This window comes from Spermophilus citellus (assembly GCF_964194105.1).
Source record: "Spermophilus citellus genome assembly, chromosome: 1".
NCBI lineage: Eukaryota > Metazoa > Chordata > Mammalia > Rodentia > Sciuridae > Spermophilus > Spermophilus citellus.
The window spans coordinates 113,572,108-113,591,726 of NC_138182.1; the positions used below are offsets into that span (position 1 = coordinate 113,572,108).

Consider the following 19,619-nt stretch of genomic DNA (forward strand, 5'->3'; position numbering starts at 1 on the left):
GCCCATGCTGCTCTCCAAGACCCCGGGGCTGCTTTGCAGAGCCGGGAGAAGTTGGGAGCTCCCACTGTGGCTGGTGCTTGCGGAGGTCCTGTGAGGTCCCAGAGTGGACAGGCAGGGGGATAGGAGACTCTCTGGATATGCCTAGGGGCTGAGGTCGGCAGAGACATTGCTTTGTGCTGCAGGAGCAGGTTTCTGAGCAGAAACCAATAATTCAGGGTCCGGGCAGGGCGTGCCTAGGAAGGGCTCCCTGGCCAAGGGCAAAGCCTGGTCATGCAGTGAGGGCAGCTGCACACAGATGACATGCACTTCCCTTCTTAAGGAGCCAGACCCAACCCTGAACCCTGAACTCTTGGGTCTTTTGAGTGCATCCTTTTCATCTAGGGTTGGGTTCCAACTGCAGGGCCAGCACCCCCTATCCAGGTTCAGTGTCTGGTCATCCTGAGCTTAGTCCCTAACATATTCTGTTTCCAGGGTGTGTGGTTGGCAGGCCCACTAATTTACTGACCTTGTGGCTGCTGGCCCAGGTTGGCCTTGGTGGTTTCTGATGAGACAGGAAAGGAGAGGGGGGTGGAGTGTTTGTCACAGAGTGGGGCTCATGCTGTCTGAAGGCTTTTCTCCTGGGGCTCCTGTCCTTTTTCCCTTGGGGTTTGTGAGTGGTGGGAAATGTGGGTGGTCCTTGCTTCCCCTTCTTTGGAGCTTATAGCCACTGGCTACACAGGCACCAGGACATGGCCAGCCCCAGGCCAAGGGTGCATCATGATTTGGTGATCGTGCCCTGCATAGGTCCTGGGCCTGGGGGCAGGGGGCCAGCCCACCTGCTGGGGCCAGCCCTGCCTGGGGTCTTGCATGGGCAGTGCTGCCGGTGTCTGGCTCTGGCCTGAGGAGTCTCTGTGGCTTGCAGACCTGCACGTGGGCATCACCAAGAGGCTGAAGACGGTGGAGGTGCTGGAGGGGGACAGCTGCAGCTTCGAGTGCATCCTGTCCCACGAGAGTGCAGGCGACCTGGCCATGTGGACTGTTGGTGGGAAGACAGTGGGCAGCTCTGGCCACTTCCGGGCAGCACGCCAGGGCCGCAAATACACCCTGACCATCCAAGAAGCTGCGCTCAGCGATGCTGGGGAAGTGGTCTTCTCTGTGCGGGGTCTCACCTCTAAGGCCTCACTTGTCGTAAAAGGTGAGTGTGATGAACCCAGTTGGGGACTTGTCACCAGAGGCCCCCAGGCTGCTGAGCCTGAGACCCTCTCCAGGTGGTCAGGAGTGGTTGAGGGACTGACCCCAGCCCTCAGTGAGCTTTCCTTTAAAGGATGTGGGGGCATAGAGGCACCTGCTGGACCTGGAAGAGATTCTGGCCCTCTGAGGGGGTCACTCTGAGCTAGTGTCCCTGGGCCAGGCCCAGGGTTTGGGTCTTAATCTGACTGCTCTCCTGGCTGGGGTTCCTAATGCACATGGCTTACCCTACTATCCTGCGACTCTTGAGCCAGGGCCACAGGGTCTATGCTTGGCTGGGAGGTTCCCAGCGGTCTGGACCTGTGCTCTTGGTATACATGCCTGGTGCACACTGCAGGCTCAGTGTTGGGTCTCAGGAGTGGCCTGAGCACTGCTGTGCTGGGTGCTTTCCCCTGGTGGCCAGGGCTCCTGGCAAGTCAGTGTTGGAGGCTCCTGGGGCCTGGGGTCCAGGCTCTGTGGTGTTGGTCTTGAAATGGACGCTCCCAATGCCCACCCCTGCCCCTGCCCCTGGCTGAGCATGTCTGTGCTTCCTGGGTAGACACTTTTGTTCCCTTCAGAGAGGCCAGTGGACATCACGAAGCCCCTAGAAGACCAGCAGGCCACGTTGGGGGAGGACGTGGTGCTCACTTGTGAACTGTCGAGGGCAGGCACCCCTGTGCACTAGCTGAAGGATGGGAAGGCCATCCGCGAGAGTCAGAAGTACAAGCTGCTCCGCGAAGGCACGCGGGCTGTGCTGGTCGTCCATGGAGCCTCTCTCAAGGACTCTGGCACATACACGTGTGAGACGGACGCTTCTAAGAGCACAGCCAGACTCCGTGTGGACGGTGAGTGCCCACACGGCCCCACAGCAGCTCTCCCTTGGCATGCCCAGGACCCCTGCCTCAGAGCAGGAGAGGTCTCTCTCAGGGCTCTGCTTCCACGGCAGGCAGGAGGGACAAGGCTGGCCTGGGATGTATGCAAGCTTTACACTCACCTCTTCTGTCTTCTCTCCCAGAAAAGGCCAACAGGTTTACAGAGGAGCTGGTTGACCTGCAGGTGGAGGAGAAGGGCACAGCCGTGTTCGAGTGCAAGACGGAGCTCCCGGCATCCACTGTGACGTGGCGCAAGGGCCTCAAGGAACTGCGGGCCTCGGGGAAGCACATGTTGAGCCAGGAGGGCTTGGCCCTGCGGCTCACCATCCGCACCCTGGAGAAGACGGACAGTGACACCTACACCTGTGACATTGGGCAGGCCCAGTCCCAGGCCCGGCTCCTGGTGCAAGGTGAGTGGCTGGTGCAGCCACAGTGCTCATGTGTGCCCTGGCTTGCCGCAGTCTTGGCTGGGCACAGAATCACGAGCCACCACACACCTTGTAGATTCAAACAGCAATTCTTTATTCCCAAACTCACACCGGCCTCTACACACGTTCTGGGGCAATCCCAGTTCTGCCGCCGCCCAATTCACCTACTCCACAAGGCTTTTTTCCCAAAATACTTTCTGAATCTCACGAGAACCCAACGGGAGCTCAGGTAGCAGGAACGCCCTATTTCCAGCAGCAATAATCTTCAACCTCCAACTTCCCTAAAACCCATACTGTCTTAAACCGGGAACGCCTTAAACTTGTCTTAAACCGGGAACGCCCTAAACCCAAGGACGGGGGATACTTTCTCAAACCTGATCAGCTCTAAACCCGGATCCGCCCTGGTCCTTGAGCAAGGTCACCTTACATGCAATGTCAACAGCGAAATTCCAAGGCAAGTCCATTTAACATGGGGTACGCTGGCAAGGAAATTTCGATGCGTCATTCCTACTTGGCAATGGCCCTCAGCACTGGCTTTCAGCACCTCGGGGGCTCAGGTGGGCCTTATTGAAACTGACCCTAGAGGCTCTGCTTGGCCGGCCCAGCCTCTCCATCTCTGAGGTAGAGGGGATGAGCTGGGGGCCTCTGGGGTGCTCCCTGTGCCTTTCTGTGGGTAGGTCGATGGCTTCTTCCCCTGGAGCTGTCCTTGCCTGCTGCATGTTCCTCCAGGGCTCAGGCGCACTCTGCTCTGGGCCTGCACACCTTTTTCCCTCTCCCTGCCCACCAGAGGGGCAACCTGACCCAGATGCTGACAGCAGGGAGCCCAGGTGTTCCCAGGGTGGAGCTGTTAGTGTGCCTGTGACAGTAGATGTCTAAACAGGTGGAGGGAGATTCTCCAAAGAATAACGATGTTACTCAGAAGAGCGGAGCATTGCAGGGCCATGGTAAACTAAGCATATGCCAGGGAAGCTAAGGCCAGGGGAAGGCTTTAGGGCACAGCAGGGAGATAGCCAGGTCCAGAGTTGGTGGCCTTGGAGACCCCACGCAGGTGCTGGCTTCTGCGTAGGTGGAGGCCACTGCTCTGCAGGTGTTCTGTCAGAGGTCTGGTTTGTAGTGCTGTGGTCTGAAAGAACGGACTGAGCTGCTGGGTGTGAGGTGTAGGACTGGGAGGTGTTGAGAATGTGCCCATCTGAGATGGGCAGGCAGAGCCTTCCCTGGGGAAACTTCCAGCTCTGGTTTTGTCAGTGTCTCAAGGAGCGTTCCTCCTGGATCATGGCCTTTCACAATGGTTGTGAGGGCTTGTTTGCATCTGATGTACTGGGTGAGAGCCACCATTTTTCTTGCTTTGCAGACAGGTAAGTTGGAACTAAAAGGGTCTGTGGTGGCCTGGGTTGCAGGATGTACCACCAGCATCAGGACAAGTGCGTCCCAGCCCTCCTGACCATCCTTCACCTGGCTCTGGCATCCTGGGCTGGCATCCAGGGCCAATTTTGCTAGAAGTTCTTTCTGGGTCTGTCTTCTGGGGATGGCAGAATGGTGTCGAGAGCCTTGCAGACCTGAGCTGGGAGATGGGACTGGGACTCAGAAGTCACCCTGAGTCAGACTGTTCTGCACTGTTCAGCTCCCACGTGCATCCTGTTGTCAACCCTGACTGGCTAACCAGTCACTTGCTTGCTGCTGGGAGCCCTCCTTGGGTCTGGAGAGAGCAGACTTCCCTGAGTAGCAGGCCCTGATGGCTGTCTGTGCCCTGCAGGGCAGAGGGTGCTCATCACGGAGGAACTGCAGGACATGGAAGTGCACGAGGGCTCCTCAGCCACATTCTGCTGCCGTGTTGCCCCTGCTGACCATGGGCCTGTGCGCTGGTTCCTGGACGAGACACCCTTGCATGCCAATGAGCTCAATGAAATCGTGGTCCAGCCTGGGGGGTACCATGTGCTCACCCTGCGGCAGCTGGCGCTCAAGGACTCGGGTACTATCTACTTTGAGGCGGGTGACCAGAGGACCTCGGCCACCCTGCGGGTCACTGGTAGGTTTTGTACCTCAAGGCCAGGGCCATTTGGGGTGGGGATGTCATACTGTTCATGCTGCTCAGGGTACAGCTTTGAGGAGGGTGGGCAACAGCTCAAGTGGCAGCTGAGTCATTTCTGAGCTTGGGTGCAGACTCATGGTGACGTGAGACTAGCTGTCCTCAGCATGGGGATCCTAGGAAGGCAGGTGTGTGCACTGGTGCTATTTGGGATAAACGCCCCTCGGTAATGCTCAGAATCCTGGTCAGCATGTCTCAAGGTGGCCTGCTCCCTGCCAGGGCGAGAGCCACACAGAGCCCACCCTGTCCCCTCAGCGTTCCCGTCTGTGGCTGCAGCCCGAGGCAGTGGCAGACATGGACAAGATGATGACCATCTGCAGCAGGGGCCCCTCTTGCAGTAACACCACAGCCCCAGGGACCCTTGGCTCCTTTCTCTTCCCCCAGAGAAGCCGAGCATCTTTTCCCGGGAGCTCACAGATGCCACAGTCACAGAAGGCGAGGACTTGACCCTCACGTGTGAGACCACTGCTCCTGACACCCCCGTGCACTGGACCAAGGATGGGAAGATGCTGCGGCCATCTGCCCGGTGCCAGCTGAGCTACGAGGGCTGCTGTGCCCAGCTGGTCATCACAGGTGCCACCCCGCAGGATGGTGGGCGATATAAGTGTGAGGCTGGCGGGGCCTGGAGCAGCTCCATTGTCAGGGTCCAAGGTGAGCTCAGTGCCTGTGGCTCCCAGTCTACCTGGCAGGCAAGGGCTGGGGTGCATGGGTGTCCATGTCGGTGGGTGGCCTGAACTGCATGGCTGCCCTCCTGCTGCTGACCTGCCTCGCTCCTGGCTCCCTGGCTTTCTGGCCCCTTGGCTGGCCTCAGATTGCTTGGGCTGCCCCAGCCTGGGCGGATGGGAACCAGGACCTCACCTCCCAGCCTGGAGGCTTAGGGTCTCGAGGTTGCAGGTTGCAGGGCTGGTGCCTTCTGAAGCCGCCCGCCTGCATGTTCTATGTGTGTCTGGAATTAGGGTCCACTTCTAATTATCTGCCTCCCACACTGTGTCTGGAGGTCCTGGGTCAGGCTCCGGCACCCAATTCTTGGGGCATGCTGGTCTGCCGCAGGTCTGCCGTGTGCCTGCCCTGCTGGCCTGCCTCCTGTGACCCTTCAGGAGTGCGGCAGCAGGGCTGGGACCACCCCCACCCTGGCTGAGAACCTTGTGGCTGGGGGTTCCTGCTCAGGGAGGTGAGCAGAGCATGTCTCTCTGTAGCTCGGCCAGTTAGGTTCCGGGAGGCGCTGAGGGACTTGGAGCTGCCGGAGGGTGGTGCCGCCACGCTGCGCTGTGTGCTCTCCTCGGTGGCGGCGCCCGTGGAGTGGCGCCATGGGGAAGATGTCCTGAGGTCCAGCAGCAAGTACAGCCTGCGCCAGGAGGGTGCTGTGCTGGAGCTGGTCATCCGGGACCTGCAGCCCCAGGACGGGGGCAAGTATTCCTGCTCCTTCGGGGACCAGACGACCTCAGCAACACTCTCTGTGAAGGGTGAGCACCTCTGCCTGCCTGCCTGCCCACATAGCTGGACTGGCTGCTTGCCACTGCAGAACAAAATGATGTTCTCTGTGTCTTTGGTCCCTTCAGCCCTGTCTGCCCAGTTCATAGGAAAACTGAGAAATAAGGAGGCCATGGAAGGGGCCACAGCCACGCTGCGCTGCGAGCTGAGCAAGGCGGCCCTTGTGGAGTGGAGGAAGGGGACAGAGCCCCTCACAGATGGGGACAGACTGAGCCTGAAGCAGGAGGGGGCTGTGTGTGAGCTGCAGATCCAGGGCCTGGCAGAAGAGGATGCTGGGGAGTATTCGTGTGTGTGTGGGCAGGAGAGGACCTCGGCCACTCTGACCGTCAGGGGTAAGGACCACTGTGGCTGTGCAGGAGTGTCTTGGTACCAAGTATGGACCCCACTCTCCATCAGCTTGTCCCTTTCCCTCCCGTCTGTGCCACCCTCCTCTTGTGGACCACAGGGTCCTTCCTGGGCTGTCATGAACCAGGAGACTCCAGTGGCCATGGCCAGTGTCCCTGATGTCACTGTGGCCTCCCCTGTTACCCTGCTGGCTCATCTTGTCCTTTGTCTGACCAGACAAACATCTCCCAACATCACAGTGAACCTGAGGCCCTGTGTCTTCTGACCCTCCCCAGCTCTGCCCGCCCACTTCGTAGGAAGACTGAGGAGTAGGGAGGCCACGGAAGGGGCCACGGCCATGCTGCGCTGCGAGCTGAGCAAGGCGGCCCCCGTGGAGTGGAGGAAGGGGACAGAGGCCCTCACAGATGGGGAGAGACTGAGCCTGAGGCAGGAGGGGGCTGTGTGTGAGCTGCAGATCCAGGGCCTGGTTGAGGAGGACGGCGGGGAGTACTCGTGTGTATGTGGGCAGGAGAGGACCTCGGCCACGCTGACCGTCAGGGGTAAGGACCATGTGTGTCCTCAGACACTGGCTGCTGTGTGTCTGAAGACAGTCTCAGGTTCCCTGTGTGCCGTGTCTGCTGTATCCTCCACTGCTGTGTGCTCTCAGGCTTCTCTCACACTTGCACTGTGGGGCCTGCTCAGACCCAGAGCAGCAGAGAGTGGGCTTCTCCCGGCCCCGTGGGTCACAGCCTGGGATGGAGAATGTGGGTGAGGCCAAAGCATTAAGATGGTGCAGGAGGCCTTCAAGGAGTGCACGCTGGAGAAGGGGTGGGTGGGAGACAGAGGAGGAGCAAGTGGAGGGTACTCTGACAGGCGTCCCTGCAGCCAGGGCAGCTGCCTGCATTGGGGCCGTCTGAAGGGCAGGTGAGGGCCCCAGTGTCTGTTCAGTGTGGCGGGAAGGATCTCCCCCAGCTGTGAGGGGCCTCTCACCCAGGATGCTGCTGTCTCTGCTCCCATGTCAAGAGTCAGGGAGGGACTCCTGGGGCAGTAAAGTGTATTGTGGGGCAGGGCATGGCCATCTGTTCACCTCCACCTGTAGTGGAGGCCCCACAATGTGCACGGATGTTGGTGACCTCTGTGGAGACGCCCCAGTGCCATGACATGTTGGAGCATGGACAGAACGTGTTCCTGCACAGAGGTAGACCCCGGTGTGACAGAAGCATGTGCACACCAAAGCCCACCGTGTTGCTGCAGGACGCTGGAGGGAGGCCACCGGGAAGATGCTCCCTCCCTCAACTCAGGGAGCGCTGCCTGTGGCTGGGAAGTGGGACCCTGCTGACCACCTGAGAGCTGCTTCCAGAACTGGGCATGGCCCAGGAAGGACCAGAGGTGCACAGCCCTCCTGGGCCCTTCCAGAGAGTGCTTCACTTTCTAGGATGCTCCGAGGCACTGTTGCCCTGAAGCCCCTGGGGTGGATGGACCTGGGCTGGTGGCTGGAGGGCCCCAGGAGCCAAGCTGTCCTCCCTTCTCTGTGGGGGCTACCCACCCATGTGCTGCCGTGGATGGGCTGTTGTTCAGTTGTGGGTTATCTCATCAACTCTGCTGTGGAGGCGAGCTTGCTGGCACTGTGAACAATGGGCATGGGCTCTGTGGCTATATGCTCCAGGGTGACAGTTCCAGGAGGAGAGTGGGGGCTTCTCTCCCTGGCCAGGATGCTCCTTTTCTTGGTTTGCTCTGGAAGATGGAGTCGGGTGTGATTATGGGAGAGTTTCAGACAGGCTGTCGATGTCCCCAGTCATCTATCAAGATCAGAGAACAGCTGTTACAGAGAGCTTCAGAGAGGTTGTGGCCAGGCTAGGCCCTTCAGTCTGGTGCTGTACAGAATCTGAGCTGGGCCAGGCCACAGAGGACACTGTGGAGGGGCACGGCCCTTCCAACCCATGTTCCTGCCCATCCGTCTGGGTCCTGTGTCCTTCTGTGGGCCTGTCCTCATGCTGAGGCCCTCTTCCACGTCTCACTGGCCTCCACATGAATGGACAGCCAGTCTGCTGTCCAACCCCCTGGGCCGCCTGGGTCTGGTGCTTCCATTCCTGTTTCCAGGTTGTCTCCCTTGCTGAGTGCCGTGTCTTACCCCATGTGTTCTGCAGAGACCCTGGTGTTCTTTGTGGCCTCCTCAGGCCAGTCCCGTTTATGCCAGGCATGAGGTCTGTGGATGCTTGGAACAGACCCTGGCTGGGAAGCATGCGGGCAAGACCACGGGAAGCCTCAGCCCACAGCTGGTGCTGAGCAGCCCAGCACCGGACATGTCCAGCTGGGCTCACGTCCTCTCTGTACTGTCTGTGTCCTGTCTCTTCTGTGCACTCAAAGAGCATAATTGCATCCATGTCTTTCTGGCCCCCAGCCCTGCCTGCCAGGTTCACAGAGGGTCTGAGGAATGAGGAGGCCGTGGAAGGGGCCACGGCCACTCTGCGGTGTAAGCTGAGCAAAGAAACAGCTGTGGTGTGGAGGAAAGGAACAGAGACCCTCAGGGAAGGCCACAGACACAGCCTGCGACAGGAGGGAGCCATGTGTGAGCTGCAGATCCGGGGCCTGGCTCTGGAAGATGCTGGGGAGTACTCCTGCATGTGTGGGCAGGAGAGGACCTCTGCCACGCTGACCATCAGGGGTAAAGAATGTGTCCTCATGGGTTGTGGCTTGGCATTTTTGTGTCGTCCACTGCCACTTTCTGCTCCATTTGTAGTACTGCTCCTGCATGGTCTGTGGCCCTGTCCTCTGCCTGGGGTCCTCCTGCTCTTGTTCATGTGCTGTGTTGTCCTCCCCTCTGGCCACTTCCCTCCACATTTGTACATTAGTTCACCATCCACACCGTGTGGCTATGTGTGTGGTTCTTTGTGGATCACATGTGCCTTTGGAGTCCTCCAGACTGCCCCATGTTCTCAGTGATCACTTGGCCCTCCTCAGCCTTGCCTGCCAGATTCATAGGAGACCTGAGAAGTCAAGAGGCCACAGAAAGGTCCATGGTCACTCTGCGGTGTAAGCTGAGCAAGGTGGCCCCTGTGGAGTGGAGGAAGGGGTCTGAGACCCTCAGGGATGGGGACCTGTACAGGCTGAGGCAGGAGGGGGCCACGTGTGAGCTGCAGATCCAGGGCCTGACTGTGGCAGAGGCTGGGGATTACTCGTGCATGTGTGGGCAGGAGAGGACCTCGGCCACGCTGACCGTGAAGGGTAATGGCCACTGTGGCTTCCCCGTGCCTCCTGTCTCCTGTCCCCTTATCAGGTGGTCTATGGCTTCCCTGTGTCTCTTGATGATGTCCTCTGATTCCCTGCCATCCTTCTGGGTGGTCCCTCCCAGGTGTGCTCCAGGGATGTCCTGGGCCAGAGTCAGAGTAGACTCCAGGGGTGCAGGGCAGAGACCTGGGGAGCAATAGTGAAGGGCTGCTGCCTTGGTCCACTCAGGCTGCTCTAAGGAGGTGCCACAGACTGGGTGGCTCAAAGGACAGGGGCATGTCTCTTCCAGCTCTGGAGGCCATCGTCCATCACAGCTTCTCAGCAGGGCTGGTCCCTCCTGAGGCCACTCCAGGGCTTGCAGATGCCATCTTTCCCCCTGTGTCCTCATCTCTTCCTCTATGGGTACTGGTCACCTTGGATTTGGGCCACCTGATGACCTTCTTCCTCCTTGAACAATCATGTTCTGAGATTCCAGGTTAGGACTCCAACCTGTGGCATCCACCAGTGACCCCCCCCCCCAGGTTCAGGTCCTTCTCACATGCAAAATACACTGAGTTAGCCCCACCCAGCATCCGACCTTGTCCAGTCTCATCTGAATGTCCCCAGGTTGAGACTGGGTTCCAGCTCACCCCAGGGCAGAGTTCCTCCCTGGCTGTGACTAGAGCTAGGCAAGGCACGTGCTTCCAAAGCGTGGTGGGCCCAGTGTGGGACAGACCCTCAGAGGAGCAGGAACAAGGATGTGGGTCACGAGTCCAGACAGTCGGGAACAGCAGGACCAAGCTCCCTGGATTTCAGGGCTGGACAGCACTCTACTTTGACTTGGTGCTCTGTCCTGCAAACCTACCAAGGTTGAAGTCTGCCCCCAGCCTGAGTGGAGCTGGCCGGTCCTCTGAAACCGAGCAGGGGACAGCCTCATGCTCTTCCAGGCCTGTGGCAGTGGTACTCCTGCCACTCTGACCACCTTCATGGCCGTCTTTTGCTTGAGGGGAAGCCCATGTGTGTGGCTAGTGGCTGTGCTCATCCTGTGGCAGTGTCCTTCATCTCACTTGACTGCTGTCCCTGCAGTCCACACTGCCAGCATTCCTGCTCCTATAACGTTTTCAGCCAGACATGGTGATCCATGCCTGTAATCTGAGTGACTCAGGAACCTGCGGCAGGAGGATGGAAAGTTTGAGGCCAGTCTCGGCAACTTAGTGAGGCCCTAAGCAACTTAGCAGGACCCTGTCTCATATAAAAACTCAAAAGGGCCGGGGATGTGGCGTGGTGGTAGAGCACCCTGGGTCCCATCGCCAGTCTCCAACCATGTGTGTATCTTTAGGACCTCTGTTCTGCCTCGCAGTTGTCGAGTGTCACACCTCTGGCACGTGTGTCCTGCGCAGGGCTTTCCTGTTATCCTTGGCAGTCTTGGCTCCGGGGGAGGAGCTGCCTGGTCACCAGCCACCCGTGAGTCCCCTTAGCAGGTGCTCAGCCACGCCTGACGCTCTCAGGGCATCTCCCACTCTCTTCACTGTGGATCCAGGTGTTTTCTAAGTCTTCGGGGCTGGTTCCTTGTTGATGGACAGTTCTGCCTTCTCACACTCTCCTGTGAGCCATAGGGAGACAGCAGGCCATGCCTGCCACACTTGGCTTAGCTGTCTCCCAGCTGGACATCCATCTGGTCCTGCTGTTTCCCACTGCTGCCCTCCACAGAACACTGGAGCACAATCTGGCCACTTCTGTGCCACTTCATAGCTAGGATCACCTTTCTTCCACTCCCCACGAGTGTTTCCCTGTGTCCATCTAGTCCTGGCCAGAAGCACTGTTAGTGTCTGTATTTCCTCTGTCAGGCCCTTTCTGGCTAGCTGGGATTTTTCTAGCATATACCTCAAAAGTCTTCCAGACTCTGGCCGCCATCCAGCTCGAAAGCCGTTTGTAGTTCTTGTGGGACCTGCTGACAGTGTGGCTGGATCCTGCAGTGAGAATCCCACTTGTTAGGCAGGGAGGCTCACAACTGGGAGCTGCCTCCCACAGGGTCCAGGGAGAGGGGTCACCACGTGGTACAGACGTGAGCTCACAGCTCTAGGCACCTGGTGTGCTTCCCGGCAATGAGAAGTTGTGGGTGGGCAAGATGCCCTTGAAGAAGGAGGACCTGGAACGGAGCACTGCTCCCAGCCACCTGATCAGGAGCAGGCGCGTTCAGGACCTCACTCAGACCCTCACGGATCTCCCACTCCTATGACCCTCCAGGCGTCCTGCTTTATTTTCCTTCCTTGATGTTCGGGTCTTGACCTCAGAACCTGCAGAAGGTTTGATGGCCTCTGTCCATGTGATCCTTCCTAGCCCTGCCTGCACGATTCACTGAAAATCTGAAGTCCAGGGAGGCCATGGAAGGGACCACAGCCACACTGAGGTGTGAACTCAACAGAAAGGCTCCTGTGGAGTGGAGGAAGGGTGTGAAGACCCTCACCAGTGGGGACAGACTTCTCCTGAGGCAGGACGGGGCTGTGTGTGAGCTGCAGATCTCTGGCCTGGCCACAACTGATGCTGGGGAGCACTCGTGCGTGTGTGGGGAGGAGAAGACAGCAGCCACATTGACTGTGAGGGGTAAAGACTATGTGGCGGAGTAATCTGTGTTCTGGTGTTCACATACTGACCTCATGTCAACTGTCACTCAGTCTACCTTCTCTTCCGGGTCTGTGACACCCTCTTACCCCTGCATGGGATCGGAGCCAGCTGGTCTGTCAGTCTGTCTCTTGTCCTCATTATTGTCATGTTCTGTCCCCTGAAGTTCCCCAACACACCTGAGGTTCTTCATGTGTTTCAGACCCTCCCTGGCCTTGCACGTCAGGTTCACAGGGAGGCCTGCGGAGGCCTCAGAGTGGGCCAGGGCCACATGTGCTCAGGCTGCATTGGGGAAAGATGAAGGCCCTGGTGCCCAGCACACCCAGCAGGGGGCTTATGTACAGTTGCGTTTCATGTCCTTTCTGTTGTCCACGTCCATCCTCTCCACGTGCCTGCAGAGCATGATTGCATCCATGTCTTTCTGGCCACCAGCCCTGCCTGCCAAGTTCACAAAGGGTCTGAGGAATGAAGAGGCTGTGGAAGGGGCCACGGCAATGCTGCAGTGTGTGCTGAGCAGAGAGGCCCCTGTGGAGTGGAGGAAGGGTGTGAAGACCCTCACCAGTGGGGACAGACTTCTCCTGAGGCAGGACGGGACTGTGTGTGAGCTGCAGATCCAGGGCCTGGCCCGGGAAGATGTCGGGGAGTACTCGTGTGTATGTGGGCAGGAGAGGACCTCGGCCATGCTGACAGTCAGGGGTAAAGACTTTGTGTGGCCATGTGAACCTCCAGCTGGTGTCTTTACCCTGTCTCTGCCTCCTACCTCCTGCATCCACACACGGCCCAGCTCCTGTGGCAGCCCCGTGGCCACCTGTCCTATCCTCCCCTGGGCTTCTTTCACCTCTCCTTCTCGTGTCCATGTCCATCCTACTGCGTACTCTGTTCCTCTGTGGTTACTTGCTTCCTTCCTCATCTGTGCCACCACCCACCTGTCCACACCATGGTCCTCTGGCAGTGTGTGGCCCCATGTTCTCAGTGACCGCTTGGCCCTCCCCAGCCCTGCCCGTCAGATTCATAGAAGATCTGAGAAGCCAAGAGGCCACAGAAGGGTCCACGACCACTCTGCGGTGTGAACTAAGCAAGGCAGCCCCCGTGGAGTGGAGGAAGGGGTCTGAGACCCTCAGAGGTGGGGCCCGGTACAGGCTGAGGCAGGAGGGGGCTGTGAGCTGCTGATCCAGGGCCTGACTGTGGCAGAGGCTGGGGAGTACTTGTGCGTGTGTGGGCAGGAGAGGACCTCGGCAGTGCTGACCGTAAAGACCTCCCATGACTGTGGGCTTGTTTGGGTTTCTGCCTTTGCTCTGTGTCCAGCCATGGCCATGCTGTCCCTGTTGTCCAGAGGGAGGGTGCCCTTTCCCTCTGTCTCATGCTGTTTCTCTGTCCTGCTTGGATTTCTGTCATAGCACTGCCCAGTGTACTAGTGCCTTGCCAGTCTCCCCAGGGACCTCATATGGCCAGCTGTCACGAGGGACAGAGTTCCCACCTTGTTTTCCTAATCACCTTTTGTCATTCCTCCTCAATCTCTGCATGCCATGTATAGCCCAAGATTTTCTTTCGGGGGCCCTGGGGGTTCTGATGCCCAGGGAGGTTCCCCAGCCTGGGCTCTGCACCTTGCCCCTGATTGCCAGTGTGTCCACGTGAGGCAGTCAGCACCTGCTGCCCCTTAGCATCTCAGGGGCATGAGGGACAATCCTGCCTGGGGATTACTGGGACAGCCTGGCCTGCAATGGGGAATTATGGCCTTTCCTGTGGACTCAGCCATGCCCTAGGGTCTGGCCTGGGGAGACACAAAGCCCTGCCCTGTGATCTGAGCCTCCTGTCCCTGTCCTGGGGTCTGGGAGGAACAGGGCCTTGTCCACAGTCTGGGAAGGATTTTGCCTTGTCCTGTGGTCTTGGGGAGAATCACCCTTCCCTGGGGTCTGGTGGGAGTGGGACAAGGTCTTGTGCTGGCCAAATGACTATATGACTGGACTTGGCCCTGCTCTGGTGGTCCAAGGGGGACACATCCCTCTGGCAAGGCTAGAGGTTCTGAGGGGGAGGCTGCCATTAGAAAAGCCTGTGGCAGATCTCTGCTCTGCCCCCAGCTTCCTCACCTCCCTCCTTACATAGACCCGTCCTGTGGAGGTAGGCCAAGGGGCTGGGAGAACCTGGGCTCCCCAGCTCTGGCCAGCTGTGTGCCTGATCTTGACCCTGCCTCCTCCCCATCTGCAGTTCCACAGGTTGTGTTCCGGGAGCCCCTGCAGTGCCTGCAGGCTGAGGAGGGCTCCACAGCCAGGTTGCAGTGCGAGCTGTCCCTTCCCAATGCCACTGTAGTCTGGAGCAAGAACGGTCTGGAGCTGCAGGCTGATGGGCGCCGGGAGTTGCAGCAGCGAGGCTGCACCGCCGAGCTGGTGCTGCGGGACCTGCGCCGCGAGGACGCGGGCGAGTACAGTTGTGCTTGTGGCTCCCAGGCTACCAGCGCCACCCTCACAGTCACAGGTGACTTCACAAGACAGGGCGAAGCCTAGCGTGGGTGCAGAGTCCCCGCTGACCCTCAAGGCTGCAACCTGAGGGGCGGGGGGGGGGGGGTCCCAGCAGAGAGGACCCGGCTCAGTGGGGCGGGGCGGACCTGCCCTAATAACTTTGCTCGCTCCTCCCACCTCGTGGTTCTGCCCGCCCAGTTCCTCCCTGCGCCCCAAGACCAAAGGACAAGGCTGTGGACAAGGCCCTGTTCCTCCCAGATCCCAGGACAGACAGGGAGCACCACCTAACCTTTCCTCTTTCTCTCTCCCTTACCCGTTGGGCGCCTCTTCCTGTGCAGTCCCCCAATTCCTCCTGGTGGCTGTGATCCCGCCCCCTCCCCGTAGTGCGGGGGTCCTGCCCCTGTGCGAAGCCGCTCCCGTGTGCTCCGCTTCTCTATATCCGCTCCAGGACCTCGCTTCCCTGGGTCTCTCCCTTTCTGGTAGCTTTGCTGGCCGGTATTGCCTCTGCCCCATGCAGTTCCCCAGTTGTTTCTTCCCAAGGGTATGCCTTGTGGGTCCGACCCAGGATTTGCCCGGATGTGGTTCTCCACCTACACGGTTCTGGGTCTTAAATGCTCAGGGTCTCGCTGTCATGTTCTCTTTCCTGCCCAGCAGCTGCGCCCTGCGGTTCCTCCGGGAGCTGCAGGCCTTAGAGGTGGATGAGGGAGCTACAGCGCACCTGCGCTGCGAGCTGAGCCAGGCGGGAGCGAGCGTGGAGTGGCGCAAGGGCTCCCTGCAGCTCTTCCCCTGCGCCAAGTACCAGATGGTACAGGAGGGCTCTGCCGCCGAGCTGCTGGTGCGCGGGGCGGAACAGGAAGATGCGGGAGACTACACCTGCGATGCGGGTCAGGCGCAGACCACAGCCTCTCTTTCCATCCGCTGTGAGCTGCCCACCGGCCCCTGTGCTTCCCCAGCAGCCTCATACCTCAGGGGTGGGCAGGCACCTTGCTCAAGGCGAACATGAGGTGGGAACCTGCAGTCTTAAGCTTTCCTTTCTTGTCCCTCAGCCCCCAAGCCCAAGTTCAAGACCCAGCTGCAGAGCGTGGAGCAGGAGGCAGGCGGCGTGGCTGGGCTCTGTTGCCAGCTGAGCAAGGCTGAGCCAGGGGCCCCTGTGCAGTGGCTAAAGGAGGGCATGGAGCTGCCTGTGGGCCCCAAATATGAGATGCGGTACCAAGGGGCCATGTGAGAGCTGTTGGTCCATGGGCTGGAGACCAAGGACACGGGAGAGTATGCCTGTGTGGTGAGTGGCCAGAAAACCTTGGCCTCTCTCAGGGTCAGAGGTGAGCCAACCAGGACCTCGTGCCACACCCTCTTCCTGACAGCTCCCCTGGGGGCATCCTGGCTGTGACAAGTGCAGCTCACAGGGTGGTGGAGGTCCCTCAGGTTATAGGCTCTCTTCTTGCTACTCCACCCCCATTCTGATCCTCCAAGAGAAGGGCTTTATGGGGGTAGGCATGAAGCCTGCAGCACTGAAGGCTGTGCTCGCTCCTGCCCCCCAGCTGGCAGCAGACTGGCCTGAGCTGGCCTGGTGGCCCTTTCTGGCACCTACCTGCTCTTCCTGAAGGTTTTACTTTCCCGGTGACCTGGCCAGGACTGGGCCTGCAGCAATGTTGGAGCCAAACAGGGCATCTATCCACTGTCCTGCAACCAGAGCTGTACCCTTGGCCTTGGGGAGATAGCTGCCCCAGCTATTTCTAGACTCATTGAGTGAAGCAGCTGGCAAATGCCACACAAGGCAGAGGAGTGTTAGGTGGCCAGGAAGGCTTTCTAGAGGGGCACTGGGGCTGGCCCAGCCTGAAAAGGGACCCTTCTTACCACCCACTAGAGCCTGAGGTGACCATCGTGAGGGGCCTGGTTGATGCCGAAGTGCAGGCTGACGAGGATGTGGAGTTCAGCTGTGAGGTGTCACGGGCTGGGGCCACAGATGTGCAGTGGCGCCTCCAGGGCCTGCCACTGCAGAGCAACGAGGTGACAGAGGTGGCTGTTCGGGATGGCTACATCCACACACTCCAGCTGAAGGGTGTGACACTTGAGGACGCTGGCACCGTGTCCTTCCATGTGGGCAGCCATGCATCTTCTGCTCAGCTCACTGTCAGAGGTAGCCAGCTCTGGGTGGGCCTGCCCTATCACTGCCCCTGGGAGGCTGTCCTGGCCCAGCCTCTGTTCGGGACAGAAGTGGACAGCAAGGGTCCCTGCTTTTGGGATCCTTGGGTGTTGGTAGAGAGAGGGACTATGAACTGGCCATTTCTTAGTAGCCCCAGTCAGGACAGAATGATTCTGGACTGAAGACTGAGTCATGCTGGTGAGCAGGCAGTGGTGGGCTTCCCAGAGCTTACCAGTTTTAAAGCTCCAGTTTCCCTTTCCTGATTTTCATGAGGGGTCATTGCAGACTGGCCGCCCCAGCCTTCAGCCATCTTGGCATTTCCCTTTGGTCAGAGCCCTGGCTAGAGGAAGGACTGATAACACACCCCCATGTACTGTCTTCAGGAATTGGGGTGGGGTCACCAGGGAGGACCCCCAGGATATGGAAGCTATGCTAAAGAAGGGAGCATCCTGGACACAGAGGCTGACACCCATGCCTACCCTGTGTCTAGTCCCAGAGGTGACCATCCTGGAACCCCTGCAAGACATGCAGCTGAATGAAGGCCAGGATGCCCACTTCCGGTGCCGGCTGCCCAGAGCTGCAAGCCAGGAAGCCCGCTGGGCTTTGGGAGGGGTACCTCTGCAGGCCAACGAGATGAATGACATCACCGTGGAGCAGGGCACGCTTCACTTGCTCACCCTGCACAAGGTGGGGCTCTGGGACCTGTTCCACTTGGACAGGGATGGTTCCAGATCCATTCAGAAAGACCCTCCACTAGGGGGTCGGGTTAGGGAGGTGATGAGCCCCATCACTGGGGGCTGGCTAGATGGACCAGTCCTTCCTGTCAGGATGAGTTGGCCAGGGCTGAGCATCTTCCTCCCTGTGTCCTCAGGTGACCCCTGAAGATGCGGGAACCATCAGTTTCCAAGTGGGTTCATGCAGCTCAGAAGCCCAGCTGAAAGTCACAGGTGGGCAGCTCTCTCCTATACCTAGGCCCTGGCCTATGGATGCCTGTTTTCTGGGCACCACAGCATCTTGCCTAGTGGTAGCTGGTGTGTGTGAGTGTGTGTGTGTGTGTGTGTGTGTGTGTGTGTGTGTGTGTGTTGGTGTGGGGAAGAAACCCTAGACTTAGCAATTTTCCAGTCCTTGATCCCTCAAGTCATGGAGTGGGGTAGGCTGGTGAAGATCTTGAGGAATGCTGTGTATGGGGGGAGCACAGGCCAGGATTGGTATTCTCTGTAGGAGAGCCTTGCTGCCTTGGACCCTGAGGTGGAGACAGGGTCTTCTGGACATCATCTTCCAATGCCTGTCCTTCTGATATGGTCCATGTGGGCCCACACACATCCATGTTGAAACTCTCTTGCATACCACACAAGCTCAAAGGTGTGGATGCAACAGCTGATGCGTGACACCTGTGTGGACTCAGGCATGGTGCACATGGCCCCAGAATGCAAACAGGACTTTAGGAATCTTCAACTTGGATTGTACCTTGACTCCACAGGTCACTCTTGAGTGCATTCCCTTGCTACCCTATTCCTGGCTCTCAGACTGGTCCCATCAGTCCACACCAATCATCCATTCATCCATCCACCCATTAACCACCTCTCCATCCACCCTCCCATCCATCCATCTCTATCCATACGTTTATTTATCAACCATCCATCCATCTACCATTCATTCATTTACTACCACCATCTGTCCACTGTCCACTCATGTACCCATTATCCATCTATCTATCCCTCCACTTTCCATTCATCTATTACCTATCTTCCATATCTAGCTATCCACATACCTTTCCACTCATCCTCTGTCCATCCATTTATCACACATTCATCCATCTACCACCAGTTCATTATCCTTCTGTCCATCCACTAACCCATTAACTATCCATCCATCCACCCATCAAACATATACCAGCCACTATCAAACCACTTATCTACTCACCATTGAGCAAGCCCCTACCATGGTCAAGTCCTGGACCTTGAGGTCCAAAGGTAGTTTTGCCCTCAGGGATTCCCCGTCTGCTTGGAGGAGCTGGACATGGAGACAGTGTATGTTTGAATCTCATGCTCTCCTCCCCAGAAACCTAAAGAATAGACAGATATGGTCAGCTCTGTGGCCTGGGGGCTGGGAAAGGCTGCTTAGTGCCTTAGGTTGAGTGATGAAGATGAAGTGTCATGGGTTTCCTGAATGGGAGCAGTGCAGGAAGGGCCTTGTGTGTTCCTGGGGCGATGACTATGTGGGGGTGACATGGCTCTGTGTCCCTTGCCTGGGAAAGATGGCTCATTATGCATCAGGACAGTGATCTCAGGGGGAGGGCCCTGGGCTTAGGTATGTGAATGGATGTCCAGGTAGGGGTGTGATAGGCAGGCCTGGGAACTGTTGCTCGGAGCAAGACCCAGGAGTTGGCAGAGCAGGAGAAGGAGGTGCAGATGTACACTTGGGGAAGGCAGGTGCTGGTGGGGTGCATCGAAGGGGAGGAGTGTGGAGAGGCTTCTGAGGGAGGGCTTGCTGGGGTGGGCATGGGGGCTGCCCCGCACATCACTGTCCTGATGGGCTCTGGTGTCTGCCAGTGACTCCCACCTGCCCCTTGTGACCTGCCTCCTGGGGTAAAGGCATCTAGGCCTTACCAAGCTGAACAGTGTCTCTGTCTTCACAAGGAGGCCCCAGGATGGCCTGTGGAAAGCGCTCAGAGAAGCACAGGGTGGGGGTGACATCCTCCCTGCCTGGCCCTAGGCAGCAGGTGGTGGAAGAAATCTCTGTCTGGTCCTACTGGCTGGCCTGTGGGGATGGGAGGATTAGACG

General features: G+C 58.6%; 1 protein-coding gene across 1 annotated transcript in view; it reads left to right on the forward strand.

Annotated features, from left to right (window-relative positions):
* Positions 1-19,619, forward strand: part of LOC308645968 (obscurin-like) — a 96,978-nt gene that overhangs the window by 41,514 nt on the left and 35,845 nt on the right. Inside the window, 20 exon segments of the mRNA XM_081288417.1 lie at positions 901-1,174; positions 1,785-1,888; positions 1,892-2,051; positions 2,222-2,488; positions 4,260-4,532; positions 4,977-5,243; positions 5,789-6,055; positions 6,152-6,415; positions 6,704-6,967; positions 8,809-9,072; positions 11,955-12,218; positions 12,669-12,932; positions 14,442-14,708; positions 15,347-15,352; positions 15,355-15,612; positions 15,739-15,914; positions 15,918-16,011; positions 16,557-16,829; positions 17,326-17,522; positions 17,707-17,782. Of these exon segments, the coding sequence (XP_081144543.1) occupies positions 901-1,174; positions 1,785-1,888; positions 1,892-2,051; positions 2,222-2,488; positions 4,260-4,532; positions 4,977-5,243; positions 5,789-6,055; positions 6,152-6,415; positions 6,704-6,967; positions 8,809-9,072; positions 11,955-12,218; positions 12,669-12,932; positions 14,442-14,708; positions 15,347-15,352; positions 15,355-15,612; positions 15,739-15,914; positions 15,918-16,011; positions 16,557-16,829; positions 17,326-17,522; positions 17,707-17,782 (4,279 nt within the window).